This window comes from Echinops telfairi, unplaced genomic scaffold (genome assembly GCF_000313985.2).
Source record: "Echinops telfairi isolate 266 unplaced genomic scaffold, ASM31398v2 ScPeMD7_5592;HRSCAF=6446, whole genome shotgun sequence".
NCBI classification, from domain to species: Eukaryota; Metazoa; Chordata; class Mammalia; order Afrosoricida; family Tenrecidae; genus Echinops; species Echinops telfairi.
Genome location: NW_022109491.1, coordinates 11,615,924 through 11,637,777, shown reverse-complemented (window position 1 = coordinate 11,637,777; position 21,854 = coordinate 11,615,924). Strand labels below are relative to the sequence as shown.

General features: G+C 43.3%; 1 protein-coding gene and 1 non-coding gene across 2 annotated transcripts in view; both read left to right on the top strand.

The window, feature by feature from the left end:
- The window catches only part of STK4 (serine/threonine kinase 4), an 89,483-nt gene that overhangs the window by 11,258 nt on the left and 56,371 nt on the right, over positions 1–21,854 (top strand). The window contains exons 3-9 of the mRNA XM_004698007.2: positions 2,779–2,907; positions 6,289–6,403; positions 9,022–9,186; positions 12,962–13,129; positions 15,873–16,010; positions 19,478–19,606; positions 20,195–20,381. Coding sequence (XP_004698064.1) covers positions 2,779–2,907; positions 6,289–6,403; positions 9,022–9,186; positions 12,962–13,129; positions 15,873–16,010; positions 19,478–19,606; positions 20,195–20,381 — 1,031 coding nt within the window. The remainder of the gene's footprint in view (positions 1–2,778; positions 2,908–6,288; positions 6,404–9,021; positions 9,187–12,961; positions 13,130–15,872; positions 16,011–19,477; positions 19,607–20,194; positions 20,382–21,854) is intronic.
- LOC115871408 lies at positions 5,462–5,624 on the top strand. The gene has a single exon (XR_004047283.1). It is a non-coding gene; the product is annotated as a U1 spliceosomal RNA (small nuclear RNA).

Sequence of the window (21,854 nt, the reverse complement as noted above, 5' to 3'; positions counted from 1 at the left end):
CAGAATTGCAGTGGACAAAGCAGAACTTTCATAGTAAGCATTTAACTCAGAGCATCGAGCAATTTGCTCCGAGTTAGTGCACTCAGTGGTGTTGCCTGGGAAAGTTCTCTGGTCACAGTGAATTTTATTGTAAAAACAGCTTCGCTGGAACCTTGTTTTTTTGTGATGGACAATTTAAGAGAACAGTGTGTGACTAAAATTCTGTTTCCTGCTTGAGAAAAATGCCGCAGAAACTGTTGTGATGTTGAACACAGCTTACATGGACAGTGCTATGGGAAAAACTCAAGTATTGTGAGTGGTTTTTTCATTTCAAAAAAGGTGAAGTGTCGATTGATGACAAACCTTGTTCTGGATATCAGTCAACTTCCCGAACAGACCAAGATGTGAACTCTTGGTGCACTTGGAGTTCCTTCTGTCACATCAGACTGTTAATCAAGCTTTTTATTTAGAAGTTCTGAAAAGATCACGTAACAGTGTGCTACAAAAAAATAAGACCTGATTTGTGGCAGACAGGGGACTGCTTTTGCCACCATGATAGTACACCTGCTCACACAGCCATCTCAGTGTGCCAGTTTTTGGCAAAAAACAGTATGCCTCTTTTGCCCCATGCACCTTCCTCACCTGACTTCGATCTGTGTGACTTTTTTCCACGAATGAAGAGGGACATGAAAGGACAGCGATTTGAAGATGCAGAAGAGATTAAGAGGAAAATGAAGGAGGTGATGGCAGCCATCCAAACAACTGAGTTTGAAAAATCTTTCCAAGAATGGAATCACAGATGTGACAAATGTATTACGTGTAATGGAGAGTACTTTGAAGGTGATAAGGTTGTTTTGTAAAAAAACTTAAATACATAGCTTTGGGAAAATACTGCATTTTTTGGGGGGGGTACCCCTCCCCTCTCTCTATGTATATATTTATATTATTTATTTTTTACAGTGATGAATAGCTTGCTCAGGCCCAGGGCTAGGATGACACACCTTGACATCATCAGACAATGGCGCTTCGTTATTGTACCCCAGGATAGTTGTGCATATAGTCACCAGAACAGCCAAGCCAAACTCACTGCCACCAACTCAACAGGGACCCTATAGGACGGTAGAACTGCCCTTGTGGGTTTCTTAGGCTGTAACTTAAGGGGAGCAGAGAGTCTAGTCTTTCTCCCTGGGTGTGGCTGGTGGGTTCTAGCTGTTGACCTTGTAGCTATCAGTCTGAGTGTGACCCACCACACTACCAGGGTTCCTTGGATCCAGTCACACTTGAGTTTCAATCCTAGACTGACCATTTATGTGACCTTGGCAAGTCAAGTAACCTCTCAGCCTTTGCACATTTATTTACTTGTAAAATAGGGACCATGGGCCTTGCTTCTTCTTTATTTTTTAAACTGGTAAGGATGTACCAAGATGTTGCAGTTTCTAGCAGATAGTAGGCATCCAGTGTGTGGTAGCTACCGTGATGATTTTATTAAAAAATGTAAAGTTTTTAAAATGTCATGTCTGTAATTATCTTGGCAGGTTTTTTTTTTCCTCCCCAAAGTGCAACTTCAGTTTTCTCAGTTTTACAAGTTAGAGCTAACTATACTTAAATCAAAAGGTGGTGTTAAAAATGTTAAAATTCTTTTTTTGGGGGGGGGATATTTTCTTAATAGACAATTGCTCTTTGATATAAAGCTTTTATACATAAAAAATGTTAAAATTCATTTACACACAAATGTCTTCTGGTCAAACCTGTTTGAACTCGTCTGCAATCAGTGGATGACTGCAGACAGGTTCTTCCAGGGATGGACGTGTTAAAGTCTTGTTCGGTGCTTTCAAAAGAGATTGGGGTGGGGGCGGGGGTCCCATGAAAGCAGATCCAAGGAGCGGCAAAGAGGATCTGCTCCGCCACTTAAATTCAAGGCAGAGTGGTCTGCTGCAGAGGTTGTGGTGTCTATTTTTGGAGATTCTCTGGGGTCATTTGATAGATTTTCTTGAAGGACAGAGGATCTCAGGAACTTATTAGGAAGACGTCTTAAGAATACTGGAAGCTCTTTTTAAGAAAAAGGCCAGGAATGTTGCACTGAGGACTTTTGTTCCTTCTCATTCGAGGGCTGTCCTGTGAGAATTTCCTTGGGAAACTTTAGCCCATCCATCTTACAGCCCTTCAGACTCCTTTCTGTTCCCCAAACTCAGCACTTGAAAGGACGATGATTTGAGTCCCTGGTGGATGTCCCACCTGCTGTGGGGTGTGGTGTACATCCCAGAGCACCGGCTGGTCACCAGGGAAGGGTAGAGAGCCAGACGCACTGCTCTCAGCAATGAGGAGCCTACGTGGAAGAGATGTAGGCCAACTGTGGCCTCATATTTGGATGGTTTTGTTTAATAAACCCACACCAAGCTCACTATCATCGAGTCCATACCGCCTCGTAGTGACACCTCCCTCTCCCTCCCCGTGGGTTTTTGAGACTTAACTGATTATGGGAGTAGACAGCCCCATCTTTCTCCTGAGGAGTGGCTGGTGGTTTTGAACTGCTGACCTTGAAGATCATAGCCCAATTTATAACCAGTATGCCACCAGGGCTAAAGGTTTCTGTGATTTTGCAGCAGTACTTTTGGACTCACCTTTGGATGCATATGTACTAGGATACTTTAAAAGTTCTGGGAAATGGAATCCAATGAGCATGGGATTTTCCCATCAACTTTTTGAAGCCCCCTCGTGTTAGGACTTGGGGGTCCTAAACTAGGACTGTGAATCGGGTCTTGCCTTACTTGACAAATGTTCTCCTTCCCTGGATTCTAGGTCCTATGGCAGCGTGTACAAAGCTATTCATAAAGAGACGGGTCAGATTGTTGCTATTAAGCAAGTTCCAGTGGAATCGGATCTGCAGGAGATAATCAAGGAAATCTCAATAATGCAGCAATGTGACAGGTAACGAACGCACCTGGTGTACTTGGGAGAGAATGTGGTTTCGTATTCATTCCTTTTCGTGGGCTCAGGGAAATACACTCTAGAGATTCTGTAGAAGAGGAGTCTAATGGAATCACTGCCTGTTCTTTTCAGAAAAAAAGATGAAACCCCTTGTATTAGTCTACGTACTTTAGAGAAACAAATCCACAGCAACTCATGTATAAGAGAGTTTTATGTAAAGAAAGTGTGCATTGCGAAAACATCCCAACCCAGTGCTGCCCAAGCCCACAAGTCCAACATTAACCCATTAACCCAACACCAGTCCACAAAGTCCTCCACCTCACAAAACAGAGGCAATGATGCCGACTGCAGGAGGAAAGCTGAGTCAGTGAACGAATAAGCATCTCAGCACTAGCAGGGGTCTCCACACAGCTGCTCCAGCACCCAGGGCTACATCGGGATAGGTCCATGTGGCTTCTCCTCAGGGATGTCTTGTAGGAAGCCAATCTTGCAAGCTGAAGCAGGGAGCTGCAAGGCAGCTGCACCCTGGTGCGACCATCACAAAGCAAGAGACAGGAGAACTAGAAAAGCGAGGCTCACCACCCATTTATCCCTCTGCCTTTCAGTTAACCCCACATGTGATTTTTGGCCAGGTAGGCACAATTAACTAACTTACCCCTGAAGCTGTGGGAAAAACCTTTTAGAGGCAGCAGTTCTCAACCTGTGGGTGGTGACCCCTTTGGGGGTTGAACCACCCTTTCACAGGGGTCGCCTGATTCATAACAGTAGCAAGATGACAGTGATGAAGTAGCAACAAAAATAATGTTATGGTTGGGAGGTCACCACAACCTGAGGAACTGTGTTAAAAGGTTCATGGCGTTAGGACGGTTGAGAACCGCTGTGTTAGCGTTTCTTTCTGCAGAAGCCCTTTAGGAAAGTAGAAGAGGCTGAAGGTGGTGCTGGCTGGCTCTTGCTTTTCCCCTGATAACATCTCTTTTACTTCCTTTGAGAAAACATTTCTTCAGAGACAGCAAAGGAGAGAGAATTCTGATGTTTTGAATCCTGGAAGTGTTGGAGTAGTATTTCATAGATTTATGGAAAGAGAGTGCTTATGTTATTATTAATTAGTTTGCATTAAAAATATATATACTCAGACTAGGAATAATTTTTTTAGGAACTAAGATTTGTCAGATTCTGAAAGCAGGAAGTCAGGCCAAGAGATAACCACAGACAAGCACGTGACCTGTGATGTCACTCCTTGACAACAAGGGCCTGTCCCTGTGATGGTGCAGGCTTCCTGCATGCTCCTTAGTACCTGCTACTTCGAGGGGGGGGAGTGCCAGCCTAGGGGAATCGGGCGGGGCCTGAGAAGGCCTTGCACTCCCAGCCTTGCATCCGTCTGTTCTTCAGAAGCCCTTCAGTCAACAGAACAATTGGGTACCCTGGTTGGTTCAGCTTCAAAATTAGGGCAGGTGGGGTTACACCCCAGGAAAGTAGCCCAGGAGCTCTCAGTCTTGCAGACTGTAAATACAATCATTTCTATCCCCTGATTTCCCTAGTTCATGTCTCTTAGGTCACTCACACCCCTTTCTCCTTAGAGTGACCAGATCCAGGCACCAGTTTTCCTTTTCCCTCTAATGGAATAGATTTCCAGTTGGCAGATTGGGACCGTGGCATGTTGGATAGACTACAGAGAGCTCTGTTCCCCCAAAGGGTGGGCCTCTGTCTCTAGTCACAGATAATTATGAAGCTGCTACTCTGTGATGGACACTGAGGATTGCCCCCTGCCCTGCCCTCCCCTCCTCTCCTCCAGAACCAGAAATGGAGGGCGGCAGAGTCTTGGTCCTGGGGGGTGGTGGGGCGGGGTGGTGGTGGTGGGGGTGTTTACAGACTCATTGGACAGATCAGGTGCATGCATAGGAAAGTCTAGTGGGCAGTACCAGCTGGATAGCACTCACTCCGACAGTAAGTACCTGAAAGAGGCAGTAAATGCTACAGGGGCTTAGAGAGGGGACAGCAGCTGTGGTGATCTGCACCCTAAGAGACTCCCCTCTCTCTCCATTAACATTTTGGGTGTGCTTAGGCGTGCACGAACTTCTGCCCCCTTGTCACTGACATGCTCCCCAGGAGGAAGGAGCATCCGAGTGTCCAAGGGGATGTTCACACCTGCAGTTATTATGCAACGTCACTTGGATCTGACAACCATCCAGCCAGTTAGCGCTGGCTCCGAGGGGCTGCAGATGAGTTCGTTTCAACTGGACGCTTGACTTTTCATTGACATTTCTTCCTGGTGCCCTTTTTAAAATATCTGAAGCGTGAGGCTTAGTTTGTCTTTGGAGGAGATTACAGTGTGAATTTTATTTCTGAATATAAAATTCATGTGACTTCTTGGAGGAAAACATTCAACTGGATAAAGAGAAGAAAATACAATCACATGTTGTCCCCGTTGCAGAAATAATCATTGTCAAATACTCTGGTATACATATTTCGCATATGTCTTTTGGGATTGATTTGCTTAACTATGTTGACTAATTTGTAACCTGCTTTTTTTGGTTGTTAAAAAGGATATCTTCTCATACTCACCTGGCAGGGGAGATACCATGATCACGAAGGGGGTTTTCCCAGGGTGAGGCTTATCCATTGCACTCCGGATGTGCTGAACCCTGCTATTTCCCCAAAAGTTGGAAACTCGACTGCATGATTTGTGGTAGTGGGGAACTGTGTTCGCGCTCTCCCTTGATTAAAAACAAACAAACAAAAAAAGGATATCTTCTTATGTTAACTCTTCTGAAATGTTTTTCATGAATTCATGGTAATTTAATTATGTGGCTATATTGTCATTTCTCCCTAATGTATATAAAGTACTAAATTCTCATTTTTACAAACAGCACTATGATAACAGCTTCTTTCTGGAAATCCCAAATTCTTAGGAAAACAAATTTTGTTAGAAATGCTGGGTTGGGGGGGAGGAGGCAGGGAGGGGGAAAAAGAGGAGCTGAAACCAAGGGCTCAAGTAGAAGGAAAATGTTCTGAGAATGAAGATGGCAACACATGTACAAATGTGCTTGACACAATGGATGGATGTATGGATTGCGATAAGAGTTGTACGAGCCCCAATAAAATGATTAAAAAAAAAGAAAGAAAGAAAAGAAATGCTGGGTTAAAGGACGTAAGTATTTGAGTTTTTATGATTTATCATTTGGTTATTTAGTGCCGTGCAGAAAAGTGGTATTATTTTGCATTCTTAACAGGAGGGCATCTGTCTTAACCTTGAGTTTGAATTGATCTTTCGAGCCGAGGAATCATTTTTTTGGCGTATTTAACATGCATTCAAGAAAGATGTGTGTAGATGCTTTCACTAATCTGCACCCTGCTTCTCTCTCTCTCTCTCTCTCTCTCTAGCCCTCACGTAGTCAAATATTATGGCAGCTATTTTAAGAACACAGACTTGTGGATTGTTATGGAGTACTGTGGGGCTGGCTCTGTGTCTGATATCATTCGATTGCGAAATAAAACGGTAAGCTTACTTCTAGAACAGCCCAGCTGAGCTAGAACCTCTACCATCCTCTTCTCTGGGCATTGATTCATGAGTATCCTACTACTACTCCTTCGGAGCCGGGCTGGCCACCGTCCCCTTTCCCCTGGGCCTTGCTTGCCCCCACTTTGTGCATGGACCCCTCCTAGATACAGCAGCTTTGGCACCAACCCAGTTTGTAGCACCTTCTGCTTGTTTCCTCCTTTTAAAAAATGTATAACCTACTTTGAATTTCCTTTTTGCGTGTTCATGAAAAGAACCAGAAACGATATACCATTTCCAAAAATTTCACACATACAATTCAATGACATTGTATATACTCTTCAAGTTTCTGAGCTTATTACTTGCTGGAGAACAATTGACTGTCAAATCAGCAGTGAATTTTAAATGCTTAAATTTGGAATTGAATTTCTTTACACATCTAGTATGTTCACAGATCAGTGCCCTCCTTCACTACCCTATGCTGGGAGTGCAGAACGTTACAAACTCAGTTACTAGCTGGAAGTTGGCAGTTCAGACCCACCCAGAAGTGTCACAGAAGACAGTTCTCAGCTTTGAAACCCCGTGGAGCGGTTCTGCTCTGTGCCCACAGCGTCGTTGGGAGCTGGAATTGACTCCATGGAAACCAGCAACAGCCTCCTCCTGCTAAGTACTCAAACTCTGAAACCCAGCTGAATCATTAATCAAAGGATAAAGTTGTGATGAGAGCTGGACTAAGAATTCAAAGCCATGGGCTTGATTTCTCAAACTCTATGTTCACTTATTCCAGAAATATTCCCAGAGTACTCTTCTAGGCCCAGGAGCCCGTGGCATAATGGGTTACACATTGGCAGCTACCTGCAAAGTCAGCAGTTCCAAATCACCAGTCACCTCTTGGGAGAAAGGACTTTCTACTCCTGTGAAGTGTTCCAGTCTCGGAAACGGACAGGGGCAGTTCCCTTCCCTGTCATGTAGGGTCACTGTCAGTCAGAGTGCACTCTGGCAGTGAGTGAGTTTTAGTTCTAGGCCCTGGGGATGCAGTCATAAGTCAACAGTGGCCCTCATGAGAGCATACTTTTGGTAGGACAACGAAAAAGCACATTAATGGTAACTGTAAAAGAAACGTCAGCGAGTGGTGAGTGCTTTGAAGAAAACCAGCCCGAGTAACGTGATGAGAGTCCCTGGTAGGAAGGTCAGTCAGGTGGTAACATTTAGACTAAAACTTGACCCTGAAAAGAGCATGTTTAACCAGTGCCAAGACCGTGAGCCTGGGTGTGGTTGGCATCGTGAGAGCTGTAGAAGGAAGGCCCTGTGACTAGAGGGGCCCAGGCCAGGGGGAGCTGGTAGAAGATGAAGGTGGACAGGAAGCCATGGCTGGCTAGATTACGTTGGGTATGGTCCACCATGAACATGAATTTAAATTTTATTCTAGTTAGCCCAGATTCTAGGAGCCCAGTGGTTAAAGCACTCAGCCGCTAACCCAAAGGCCATTGCTTGTACCCACCAGCAGCTCTGAGGGAGACAGATGTGGCAGTCTGCTTCTGAAAAGACATACAGCTTTGGAAATCCTGTGGGGCAGCTCTTCTCAGTCCTGTAGGCTCATTATGAATTGGAATTAACGCAGTGGCAGCACGTTTTTGCTTTGTTTATAGTACAAGTACTGCATGTATCCCAAGTATCCCAACCAGTCCAAACACGGCTTGTATATTAATTGTAAAAGGTATCCAAGCTCAGCGAATGCACAACAAACCACATGCTGCTGTGAAGACAGATACAGTAGGACCAGGGGTAGAGTGCTGGGAACGGACGGGAGCTAGGCAAGGCCCATCTGGCTGCTTTTAAAGAGGTGACCTTTGGGTAGAGATAGGAAGTAAGGGAGCAACTTGTAGAGTTATCTGGATGAAGAGCATTCTAGGCGGAGAGAAGCAGGCAGAAGGGTGGGCCCGAGCTTGGAGTGTTGCAGGAACCACAGATGTGCCAGCCCGGTAGGCACAGGCTGAGCAGTGTGGAGAGCGGTGGAAGGTGAAGTTGGAGAGGCAGGCGGGAGTTAGATCGTGAAAGGTCTCAGAGGCCTACTAAAGGCTTTTGTCCTGAGGGACTGAGGAAACCTCTGGAGGGCTTGGGACAGAGCTGCCTGGGGCTGCTGGGTGGAAGCAGGGCGAGCCGTGTGGAGATGGTGAGAATCGTTCAGGTCATGATGGCGGCTTGAATCAGGTGATAACATTTTGAAGCCAGTCAAGATGACTTGGGACCTGACCAGAGCAGTGGGAAGAAGGATATGACCTTTAACAGAGTGAGGGGAGTGGGTGGGAAGGGGTCAGGTAAAGTGGTGGTAGAAATAAAATTTGATTTTGACACATTATGTGTAGGATGCTTGTTAGATATCTAGGAGGAGGTGCTAAGTGGGCCGATACACGATTCTGAAGAGATCTGGGCTTGAAACAGAACTGGGAATGGCCAGCATATTGTTGGTGTAAGCCACAACTAAATGTGGTTCACAGTCTGAATTATGATGTATTTATGTTTGAGGAAAGTTGTTTGAGTCCCCCCACCTCCCTTCTCCTCATGTGCTGAGACTGTAATTGCATTGAATTTGATCACATTTTTCTTTTTCTTTTTAGTTAACAGAAGATGAAATAGCAACAATATTACAATCAACCCTCAAAGGATTGGAATACCTTCATTTTATGAGAAAAATACACCGAGATATCAAGGCAGGAAATATCTTGCTAAATACAGAGGGGCATGCAAAACTTGCAGACTTTGGAGTAGCAGGCCAACTTACAGTAAGCAAAAATGTTACACACGTTGATCACATCCAGCACTGTCTTGAAGTTAATTGCTTGTATGTTGTTTTTTTTCCCATTAGTAAAATACTTGACTTAATCATATTACTGAAACAAAACAATGTAGATTTTTTTTCTTTTTAAAATCACTTTATTGGGGGCTCGTACAACTCATCACAATCCATACATACATCCATTAAAACAATGTAGATTTTTATCAACAGAATCCAAAAATGCTGGTAGGTTATTTGTTTTATTTATTTTTAATCATTTTATTGGGAGCTCTTACAGATGTTGTAACAATTTGTAATTCAATTGGTAGGTTATTTTAGATGCTTCCCAAGGGTTTTTCAGGTCATGATGTAGTTAACTCTTTATGTGCATGTTTAAAATTAAAATGTAAGAAATTATAAGGTAGAAATTTAAATTCTCTTGAGCTACATCAGCATATTATAAAAGGAAGAAAATGAAATTCGTGCTTTTCTTGAATAAGATAGGACATCATTTCATTCAACTCCTGACCATATTTGAACGTTACTTTACTGAAAACACTGCCCAGCACTGTATCCACAACACCAGTCTCTTGATTCTTCCACTGCCTCAGTGGTGGGTATATGGTAATGAAAACCCATTTTCAGCTCACAAATCTAGAATTACCTGATTTTGTAAAATATATAAATATATGTTAAAGTAGTCAAAAGTTTGGGGTAGGTAGACACTAACATTTGTATGTAGTTTTTCTTGGATAGTAGAAATGTATATATACATGTATAATTTTTATATATATCTATTCCATTGTATATAAAATGATACACAGCATACACAATAGTGTACCATTTTATGTAGACAGTAGTATAGGTATGTGTAAAATGATATGTGTGTATATATACCGTATATATACAATTATAACTCATAATAACCCTATAGGACAGAGTAGAACTACCTCATGGGTTTCCCAGGATGTAATCTTTACAGAAGCAGAAAGCCACACCTTTCTCTGTGGAGTGCCTGGAGTGTTCAAACCGCTGACATTTTGGTTAGCATACGAGTGCTTACCCATTGTGCCACCAGCATCGATGTTTTGGATTATAGTATTGGCAAAGATTCTTGACAGTACCGTGGCCTGCCAGAGCCAAAAATACACCTGTCTTAGAAGAAATACAGCCAGAATGCTTATTAGAAGCAAAGATGGTAAGACTGTCTCATTTTGGACATTTATTATCAAGGGGGACCAATCCCTGGAAAGACACCATGCTTAGTAAAATAGGTGTGAGGTGCCATCGCAGCCCTGTGCACAATAAAGCTAAACGCTGCCTGGACCTGTGCCAATTCTCACAGTTCTTCCTGTGCTTGTGCCCGTCCTTGTAGCCACCAGGTCAGTCCATCTCCTGAGGGTCTTCCTCTCTTGCTGCCCCTTTGCTTTACCAAGCATGATGTCCTTTTGGCACTGGTCTCTCCTGACCACATGTCCCAAATAAAATAGGTCAATGAATGAGATGACCCTCAATGAGATGGATTGACAGTGTGGCGACAGCCGTAGGCTCAAACCACAGTGATGGTGAGGCCAGTGCAGGACCGGGCCCATTTCATTTAGACACACGTGGAATAGGTATAAGTTGGAACAACTCGGGCACATAAGAACAACAGTAATGTTAAGGATCTTTTCCCGTGCTTATTGGTCATTTGCCATTTTGGGGAAATGTCTATTCAAAATCTTTACCCAATTAAAGTATTTCAGATACAAGTCTTTTATCAGATATATAATGTACATAAATGATCTCCCATTCTGTGGGCTTTCTTTAGTCTTAATAGTGAACTTTGAAACAAAAGTGTTTAATTTTGTTGATGTCCAGTTTATATGTTTTTCTTTTACATGGTATCATACTTAAGGAATTGTTACCTAATTTAAGATCCTAAAGATTTACTCCTATGCTATTTTCTAAGAGTGTTTTTTTAACTCTTACAATTAGGCCTGTGATTCTTTTTAAGTTGATTTTTTGAGGTAGGGGTCTAATTCCATTCTTTTGTATGTAGAGATCTAGTTGTTTCAAGATCATTTATTGAAGACTTCTGTTTCTTCATTGAACTGTTTTAGCATGCATGTTAAAAATCAACTAACCCTAAATGTAGGAGTTTATATGTAAGGCTCTCAATTCATCACACTGTAGTTTTGTACTAAGTTTTGAAATAGGGAAGTGTGTTAGTCTGGGTTGACTAGAGAAACAAATCCAGAGATACTCATAAATGTGTAAAAGAGAATTTTACATAGATCAATTGTACATTAAGAAAACATCCCAGCCCAGATCAAGTCCGTAAGTCCAAGATTATCCCATATGTCAGTAGTAGTCCATAAATTCCTTTTTAGACTCACAAAGCCATGCAATGATGCTGAGTGCAGGAAGTTCACAGGCCAGTGGGTGGAAAGTCTTGTGGATCCAGTGTGGTGGAAGCATCTCAATGCTGGTGTGGGTCTCTACGTGGCTCCTCCCAGTTCCAGGGCTCTGGCGGCATCAGTGTAGCTCCATGTGGCTTGTCACCAGGAAGATGAAGCAGAGAGTGTCTCCCACCTCCAGGAAGGAATACAGAATCCTCAGAAGGCCACGCCCACACGGAGGCCTCATTGGCTATGGCTTGATTGACAGGCTAGATGCCTCAAGAAGTGTGAATTTTCAAATATTATTTTTCAAGGTTGTTTTGTCTCTGCCTCTTGTATTTCTGTATGAATTTTAGGATCAGCTTGTCAGTCTTGTCATAAAAAACCATTGGAGTTTTGATAGGGATTGTGTTGAATCTTAGATTCATTTGGAAAATATTGAATCATATTAAAGGTATATACAATGGTTATATCTTAATCATATTAATCATACTAAAACTTTGCAATCTGTGACACAGATGTTCTACCATTTATTTAGGTCCTTTTTAATTTATTTCAAAGCTGTGTTATAGTTTATAGCTATTACTATTTGGTTGTATTTTTTTCTCAGATAGTTTGTTCTTTTGTGATTCTATTCTTAAATGAAATTATTTTCTTGGTTTTACTTTTGGAGCAATTCATTTTTCAAAGATAGGGATTTTTAATAATTTAATAAATACTGCTAAGTAACCTACCAGAAAGTTTTACCAGTTTATATACTTCAGTAACATTGTGTTGAGTACTTTCTTCCCGCCCCCTTTTTTAACCAGCAGTATTTAATTTTGAATTTTCATCAAATTTTCAGGATGATATCAGGCAGTCGTTAGATTATGAATGAGTTCTGTTCCTAAGTCTGACTTTAAGTTGAATTTGTAAGTCACACCAATTAGGGTTGGTATCGGTTGTCAGCTAAGTATTTTTCTTAGTAGATAATGTACCTTTTGATGCATAGGAAATATTAAAGTAACACTTCCAAATATACTACATCTCTACCATACTACTACTGTGTTCTCGCATGTCTGAAGATTGCGCCCAATTGTTTACTAAAAACCATTGTATATACCTTGTATTTTAGCAAAACGGGCCATGGTCCGTAACTATGGGTTATACCTAAGTTGATGTTTGTAGCCTGGGGACTGCTTGGATCCAAAACAAGATTATGTTTCAGATTTTATGTTTTCATAGTTGATGGATAATCTTTTATTTCTTGGTCATCTGAATTTATTTTGTGATTCATTTGCTTGTGTGTTGAACATAGGTTATAGATATATTTCAAATACGAGGCATTTCTTACTATTGATGCAATCCCTTTTTCTCTATAGCTTCAGGGCTTAATGATCTTCTTGCCTCTCTCAATCTTAGGACACGATGGCTAAGAGAAATACTGTGATTGGGACACCCTTTTGGATGGCCCCAGAAGTCATTCAGGAAATTGGGTACAACTGTGTGGCAGACATCTGGTCGCTGGGAATAACTGCCATAGAGATGGCTGAAGGGAAGCCCCCATATGCGGATATCCACCCCATGAGGGTAAGGGAATGGACAACCAGTGGGATGGTTAGTTACCGGTCATCATTGGAAAGCTAGTGCAATGGCATATTTGGTTTGGAACTGGACAATAAATGAATTGCAGGTAAATGAGAAGTGCCACTCTAGACTCTTAGATGATGCCTTTCTATTGACTCTACTTGTAGTCACTAATGAATTCAAGCTTGATCCAGCCCTTTCCATTGCCACGTGAGTAATGGCAGCCCTCTTACGGGACATGGGTCACAGAAACGCTTTGTCTGACCTGTGTGACATTTATACATCACTGTCTATGTATCTTGGGGCCAGCATTCTGACATGATGACAGTAACTGGGGCTGAGCAGTGCCTATCTCTTTTATCCAGGGCATGTATCGCCAGCCATCAGCTGTCACATTAAGAGAATAGCAAATTAATATTTTGAACGCCTCTCTCTAATACCAAGCCTGGTCCGTTTGTTGCCTTTTTCCTGCCTGCTGCCCACAGACATTGGAGTTTGTGAGTCTGGTTTGTGGCTCCCCAGACACTCTTCATGTGTGTTCTCCAGCCTCCATCTGCCTGTGGAGCGTTAGAGAACCCATCCTCGGCACACGCCTCACTGCACGCCGAAGAACCAGGCCTCATCTTCCTTTGTGGGCATATTCCACCGTCCTTGCAATAGCCCCAACCTTGACTCCGCCCTTCTCAGATGAGGTGGTTCTCCTTTTCAGAGACTTGACTTTAAAAACAACAAAGTATGCACATGCTTATCCGAGACCACAGATAAGCTTCTCCTGGAGGGGCAAGAACTAGGGAAAGTTGAGAGAATTTACTGGTGATATGATTAGATTTGGGAAAAAAAATGATCCTCCAAACATGAAACAGCAATTTTATAGTTGCTATTACTCTGCCTCCAAGTTTATTAGTATTTTTCCTCGGCACTGACTAATACGAAGGGGCCACAACAAAAAATTCCATTTCTTTTCATCTCACTTTTCCATGAACTTTTAAACCCACCTCGTATGCCATTAATCTTATCCAGTGTATTTTTTTACTGCAGACAGTGAAGTTATTATCTGTAAACACTCACTTTGGCTTTTTTGAAAAATATGTTGTGTTTCTATGTAATATTTTCAGTATTTCTTGATTTTTGAACATAAAGCATAATATCTAAATGACCTTATCTCTTAATTAAAATTAAAATTAAGTAATTTATTGAGCTGAAAATAACATATCCTATTTAATAGTTCAATCATATCAAGAAAGGTTTTGTAATCATCATCACAGTCAACTCTGGAACCTTTTCTTCCTTCATGTACCCATTAGCGTTGACTCCCCAATTCCCTATCCTCACCCCCGCTTTCTGAGACCCCAGGCAATCATTAATACAGCTGCTGTCTTCATAAATCTACCCATCCTGGCTTCCCTATCCAGATAAACATAAAATAAGGGCAAACAATAACCAAGGGACCAGCAACAATGACCACATGAAACAGAGAAAGATCTCAATCTAAGAGAAAGTAGAGAATATTAAAAACGTAGAGTACCTTCACATTGGGTCTGGAGGGAGATCCAATGACAAGGTGTTACATTCTAGTCTAAATACAGCCACTGAAGTCTACTGTACACTGCTCTTTGTCGGGTATTAGGGCTGTTAATGTGCCTAGCCTATGTGCATTGGGGCTTCACCAACACTCCCTTCATAGAGACCCCACAAATCGATTTTGTTACAAAGGTCTTTCGGGGCTGCTGAAAACCAGGTGTGTAGGAGTAGGCAATGGTACTGTACCCACCTCTGGGTTTGGATATTATTTACAATCCTTGGATCACACAGGCTGGCATGCTTCTTCCATATGGATTTAGCTGACTCCTCACTTAGATGGCACTTGTTTTAAAGATAAGCTTTTAAGACCACCTTCCCCATGCTATTTTTCATGATAACTGGTTACCTTCTGATTTCTTTACCACACTTTGCTATGGCACCCATGTCTTCAGTGATCTCATGAGGGCAAGTCCCAGGCAGGGCTATGACATAGGAACGAATTGTTCTTATATTAGGCCACAATCCCAAGTGAAGACTCAAAATCCATTCATTTAACTAGAGTCTCTATAAATCCCTGGCCCACTTTTAGAGACATCATTGTCATTTGATTGTAGTATATCATAAATCATCTCCATGTGGAACCTAAGGTAATTCTATTGCTAGAACTCGGACATGAACTCTGTCCTTCCAATATACACAACACCCTTCATAGACCCCACCAGAAGGACCCTCACTTGGAAACCCCACTAAGTGAACTGGACTTTACCTTAAACTCACTTGTAGCAGAACCAAAGAACAGAAGTCCTCCCTTGAACTTTAAGCTCAGTTCCCCTTGTGGGGGAAGAAGCAGATAATCGCTGTCCTGAGGTTTGGGAATTGGTGGTCGTTGGGCCTGTTGCGTTGAGGGTGACCCAACAACTAGTGACCCAGAGGAGGAAGGAAGCTTGACACCTGTGGGCCTGAGGCAATCTTCTGAATGTGCATATGGGTCAACTGTCCACTTTGGAAAGAGGCTTGCCATAATAAAAAAGCTTGGGATATTATGAGGATTGGTGGGGAGGGGAGCAGAGCAGGAGTGGTCAGGCTCTAATGGTCCAACTTCCTACTTTGTGATTCTTAAGGTTTTTTTTGGAATTTGGATGGGCTTTTCATTTGACCAACCTTCAAATGTCATCTCAGATCATTATGGGAATATCACTTTAATCTTACATTTTTTTTAATCCAGGCAATCTTCATGATTCCTACCAACCCTCCCCCTACATTCCGAAAGCCAGAGCTGTGGTCAGATAACTTCATGGATTTTGTGAAGCAGTGTCTTGTGAAGAGCCCTGACCAGAGAGCTACAGCCACTCAGTTGCTGCAGGTATGAGCCCGACATGCTGCCTCTCTTCATTTCATTCACACGCTGACGAACCATACAAGACATTCCCTGCCTCTAGGTTGGGCTCCCACTGAGTGGACAGGACTTGGAAAGCCATTGATGAAGACTAACATTGCTCGGAAATACAAGGATGTGTGGGATTAGAGAGTGAAAATTGATATTTAGTGAGCACCAGCTGTGTTACGATGCTTTGAATATGTTATGCCAGTTAAGCATCCAGTAAGCCTTGGAGGGTATGATTTCAATTTTATCGGTGAAGAAACAGAAACTTAGAGAGGTTATGTCATTTCGAGTCACTCAGCTGGTAAAGAGCATAGAGGAAAGTTTAGAACCCAGGTCTTTCTGACTTCCAATACAAAAGTCTACCTTGCTGACAAAGATTTGGGGTCAGCGATAGGAGCTCTGTAGCTTAGGTTAGGGGCAGGCCTCTTTGAGGTGGAGATGCCAGAATGCTTTTCTGGAGGAGAAAGCTGCGATACTTGGGCAGAGTGGCAGGCAATGTCTTAGCAAGTAGGAGCTTGGGTTCTGCAATCAGACTGCCCAGGATCAAATCTTGGCTTTATCTACTAGATTTGTAACCTTGGACAAGTAACTTTAAAAAGGGCAATAAATACTTGCTTTCTTGATTGTGAAGAGTGCCTTACAGATAGATGTTATGAACCTGGCAGGTATCTGCTATGATTATCAAACTAGACCAGGGGTTGTCACACTTTTGAGACGGAAGGACCAATCTTGTCCCTCACAACAATTTAAAAGTTATTTGAGAGCCATAAATAAATATCTTTCCAAACAAATGAAATCACCATTATCTGAATGATATCATTTAAACAATTCCAGTTTTTCTGTAGAGCCACATGTATGCATGGAAGGACCGCACCTGGCTCGTGAGTCGCAGTTTGCCGACCCCTGGGCTAGAAAAATCATTTTTGACTATTTCAGTCTCAGGCCCATTTTTAGAACCAATATGTATTTCTAGCACTCTCAATATACCTCTGGAATGAGCATCCTAGATAAAAGAAATTCAACATAAAATCAAACCTGTGATACAATGGAGAAATGTAAAGATCATACTTTATAATAAAAAATACATACTTCAGCTTAGAAATGCTCCCGCAGAAGTCAGCCTGAAGACATACTGAAGCAGTTGGTACCTGTAGCTAGCATCGTGAGTGAATTTAGATTTAAGAGCCGTAAGAAGATCAGAAACCACTCAGTACAGGAAGTGGAGGACCAGAGGTGTGGGGGGACACTGTCTGAAGTGATCACTGAGCAGACTTCCTGACATGTAGGAGAATGAGGGGACGATCTATAAGACCATCAGAGAGGACAAGGAAGGAAGATACTGCAATGAGCTGGCTTTCTGTTTCTACATGTAGCACCATTATCTCCCCCTCCGCCTGGACAGGGTCGGATGACGTTAATGGAAAACGTATCTCCGAATCGAGATCCCACCCAATGTGTTTGAATATACATTCCGTCTCTGAAGTACCGAAAAAGGCTAGAGCCTTTGATGTGATGATGGGGACTGGATCGTCCTTGCAAAAAGAAACACTGTGGACAATATCAGAATATGTTGGGAAGGTGGCGGGTGTATTCTGTTACACACAACCCATACCAAACAAAACCAAATTTGTTGGTGCTCAGTCCTAGTGACCCTATAGAACCACCCCTGTGAGTTTCCAAGACTAACTCCTTACGGGAGTAGAAGGCCCCGTTTGCCTCTCGGGGAGCGATTGGTAGTCCCGGACTGCTCCTCCTGCTGTGAGCAGCCCAGCTCGTAACCACTGTGCCACCAGGGCTCCTTGGCATGCTTGACTTTTTCATTTAGATCCTACTATTTCATTGCAGTGGCAACACACAACTCACTGACAAGGCTCATGATTATGGGGCATATTAAGGAAGTTACAAGTTATGATGCAGGTGAGAAAGGTTCAGGATACTGATGCTCAGTCAGAGCATGTTACAAAGGTCTTTCGGGGCTGCTGATAATGCCCAAAGTGCATTCGACTCTGCTGTAAGCCTCCAGTGCATTCAACTCAAACTCTCTTTATCAGCAAACCCAGCTCCTTGAATTAAATACTCAGAGTTACCCCACTCCAGTAAGCCACAGTCTGAAAGCACCCAGCTCCACTTCGGTGGGTAAGCAAACTCAGGTCCCTAATTAAGTGCTCAGAGACACCTGACCCCACAAAGCCAGTCTCCTGCTCAAAAGCACTCTGCTTCACTTGCTCTGTGGCCTGGGAAGTCCACCACTCTGTCTCATGCTCCGCCTCCTGGTTCTGCTGTTGCTCCTTTGCCACTCCTTAGGTGTCAAAGCCGGCTCTTGATCAATGAGGTTCAGTACATAGAGATCTCAGGGTCCAGGAGATAGGCTTCACTCCTGGCTCTTACTAATAGTGAGATTCCCTCCTGCTTCTCAGAGGGCTTGTTATATGCGGCAGGGTAGCAATCACGATGAATCCTGTTAACAGTTACAAGTGAATCCTATTAGTGTCTTCTCCACCTTCTTACCCAGACCCATGCAGGAAAAGGTCTTTGGTGGGTGTTAGAGACTGATTAGAAGAGCCACATTCACTAATTCACTCTCATTGGAGTGGGCAATCCCGCAGAGGAAATTTCCACATGTGACTTTCATAGCATAGTTTTTCTGTTTGTTTGTAGTTAGTGCTACCAATGACAACAAAAATGTAATGTGGGATTCATATACAATTTTTAAAGAAGCTTTTATTATTAAATTAAGTAATAACCATGTTTCAAAGTGCCTTTGCTGATTGGATAATGTTTGGATCCACATCTGTTTTATGTGTGTGATCATTTTAGTATTTCTGCAGTAACTGCCCTTCTGCGTTAAAATTATTTTTCCCTAAGTATATCATTGGAAATGCTCTCATATTGCATTGGAAGAATAAATAGAGTGCATAAATTATCCTGTGATTTCTAATCAATGTCTTTTTTATTTTATTTAAATGTCACTCTCCAATCCAAATGACTTCCTAAATTACTAGGCTTTCATGTATCTCTTAGAGGAACTTTTCTGCATTGTTCACCGAAGTGCAAATGTATTCTGACCATTTGGCGGAACGGGCCACAGTTCGTGGCGTCTCACGCGTCATAGGATTACTTGTGTCCCTGCCTCCCTCCTATGTCATTTGTGCTCGCCAAGCCTTTGGCAACTATCACAAGCTCCCACACATGGACACAGCGTCCTCTAGGGAGTGGCACAACCCTGCTGCCAGTCTTGAGATTGAGCCAAGAGAAATGGCATTCCAGCCAGGCAGCAAAAGAGGAGCAGGGCTTGGATGTGCATCTGATCTTGAGCAATACAGTGAGTGTGGCTTAGCTTTTGCCGAAAGCATAAACAGAGAAAGCAAATTCACTGATACACGTACCTTCTGTGTGCCAGACACTGTTTGGGCACTAAGCCACTGTCTTCCACTCTTTCATTTAAGCACCCATTTGTCAAGAGTGCCAAAGGAGTGTCGATCTTGCGGGACCTGATTAATGAAGCCATGGACGTGAAGCTGAAGCGCCAGGAAGCCCAGCAGCGGGAGGTGGACCAGGAGGATGAAGAGAACTCAGTGAGTGCAAGGCATTGGGCCGTGGGCATCCTTGCTGTTATTTCATGATTGTCACGCTGGCTGAGATCAGTGGGAACCGGTGGATCACCCTGGAGATGGAGTCTTGGGTCACAGCTTGCTCAAGACGGGGCAGTTCATCGTGCTGAATCTGTAACTGCTCTTCTCCCACTGCCTCTGGGAGAATTTTAAACTTTACTCTCTTGCTCCCTTCTCTTATATTCAATTAACTTTTTATTTAGGAGGGAGAATGCTCAGGTCTGAGATGTGGTTCTTCTATACTCTAACCGGGCATCTATCATGTATTCTGAATGTGTGGCCTTTACACGCATGGGCTCCCTCACAACCCTAAGATTCCAGGGCACTTTAGCTCAGTGTCTTGGGTTTATATTGCAGCTCTCTGCTAAGAAGAAGGGGAGAAGGAGATGATCTACAGGCCAAATAAGCGTGCTTTCAGTTCCACAAGAGGAGTTTAGGCCACTGATTAGTGTCGAATCCAGACACCTGTGCACCGCGATGAGTAAAAGTCATGCAGAAAGCTCCCAATCATTGGCTCACTCGAGCCTAATGTAAGATTCCCTCTTTTCCCAGGAGGAGGATGAGATGGATTCTGGCACGATGGTTCGAGCAGTGGGCGATGACATGGGCACGGTCCGAGTCGCCAGCACCTTGAGTGACGGAGCCAATACTATGATTGAGCACGAGGACACGTTGCCGTCACAACTGGGCACCATGGTGATCAACGCAGAGGATGAGGAAGAGGAAGGCACTATGAAAAGTAAGACCACCTTGTCTGTGCTACCATCTCAGACAAACAGCTCACCTTTTAGAGAAGACAGTTCTGGTCCTTGGTCGTTCGGTCATGAGTGGTGTCGGGCCAACTGAGGAAGGGTCCACTGGCGTGTGGAACCCGAGACGGAAAGGGGCAGCAGTGAGACAGGGCTCACTTGCATGTTTTAACAGCTGTTCTCTCACTCAGTGTCGGCATTTTGCTCGTTTCTGTTTTGATCCCTGGAGGCCCGCTCATACGCTGTGCTGATGCTTAATTCTTCTCCAAATGTAAGGAGACTGAGTGATTCACTGGACAGCACTGCAGTCCACTGTCGTGACATTTTGTGTTTCACCTAAGCTTCGCAACACGTAATGCATCGAGACGACCAGGCACGCTGTCTGCTTCAAGGGCACCAGTCCCTTCTTCGAATTGAGTCTTGCCCAAGTGCCTTTAATTTTAATTGCCTTTGTAGTTTTCCCCGGCGGTTATGGCTCAACACCTTAGCGTGTCATTTCCCTGCTTCAGTTCGGGAAACATCCTTACCTCTAAGGAGTTCTGGCGTCTTTTATTGCTATACATCAAGATCATTGTTTCTAGGTTCTCAGTGGACAGAGCTAGGAAATCGATGTACATATACAAACACATATGCGCACGGTTATAATTTGGTATCCGTTCACCTGTGTGTGTATTAGCTATACATATGCGTGAGTGTGTGTATATCTAGGCAGATATAAAATAAGGCAAAGGTATCATACTGACACATATACTGTGTTGTTGTATATAACATGTATACGTGTATAAGAACCATGAGTTCATTATGATGCTGTTGGTTCTGAATCGGCACCCTAAGGTCAATGCTAGCCGTCCCTCTGTCTTTTCATGACTTGTAACATCTCGCTTCCTGCTGTAAGCCCTGCCATTATCTGTAGGCCTGTTTGTTCAACCCAAGTTCAGTTCTAATACACACCTGATGCATTTTCAAAATCACCGGTCTGTGTACCCCTGTGAGAATCACCACTGTGCCCCTGAAGTATGGTATTAGTGTACAAGGGGGCTTCATAAAGGTTATGGGCAAATGGAATGAAAAGACTGGAATTTTCCACTAACTTTTTGAAGCCCCCTCATCAGTGGCCTTCAGGATCCTTGCAAAGCTGTTTTCAAAGTTATCGGGCCAGCTGCTGTCTTCCCATCCTCCAGGGTGGTTACGTGAATGCATTTGCAGTGTGATTAGATTCATTTGCCATAGTCTACCTTCCACCTTATTGTCCTTGGTGGCAGGGTTTTGTTGATGTCCGGTGCCCCTCCTGCACTACCCTCACGATCCCTGCTGTGTTGGAGCTCACTGCAGCCCCTGTGTCTGTCCTTCTGCATCTGTCTCACTGAGAGCCTGCGGACCCTCTACCAAGCCTGATGCCTCTTGTAGATTAGAACCATGAGTTTAGCCTTGCCTTGGGGATTCCTGCTCCGCTTCTTTTATGA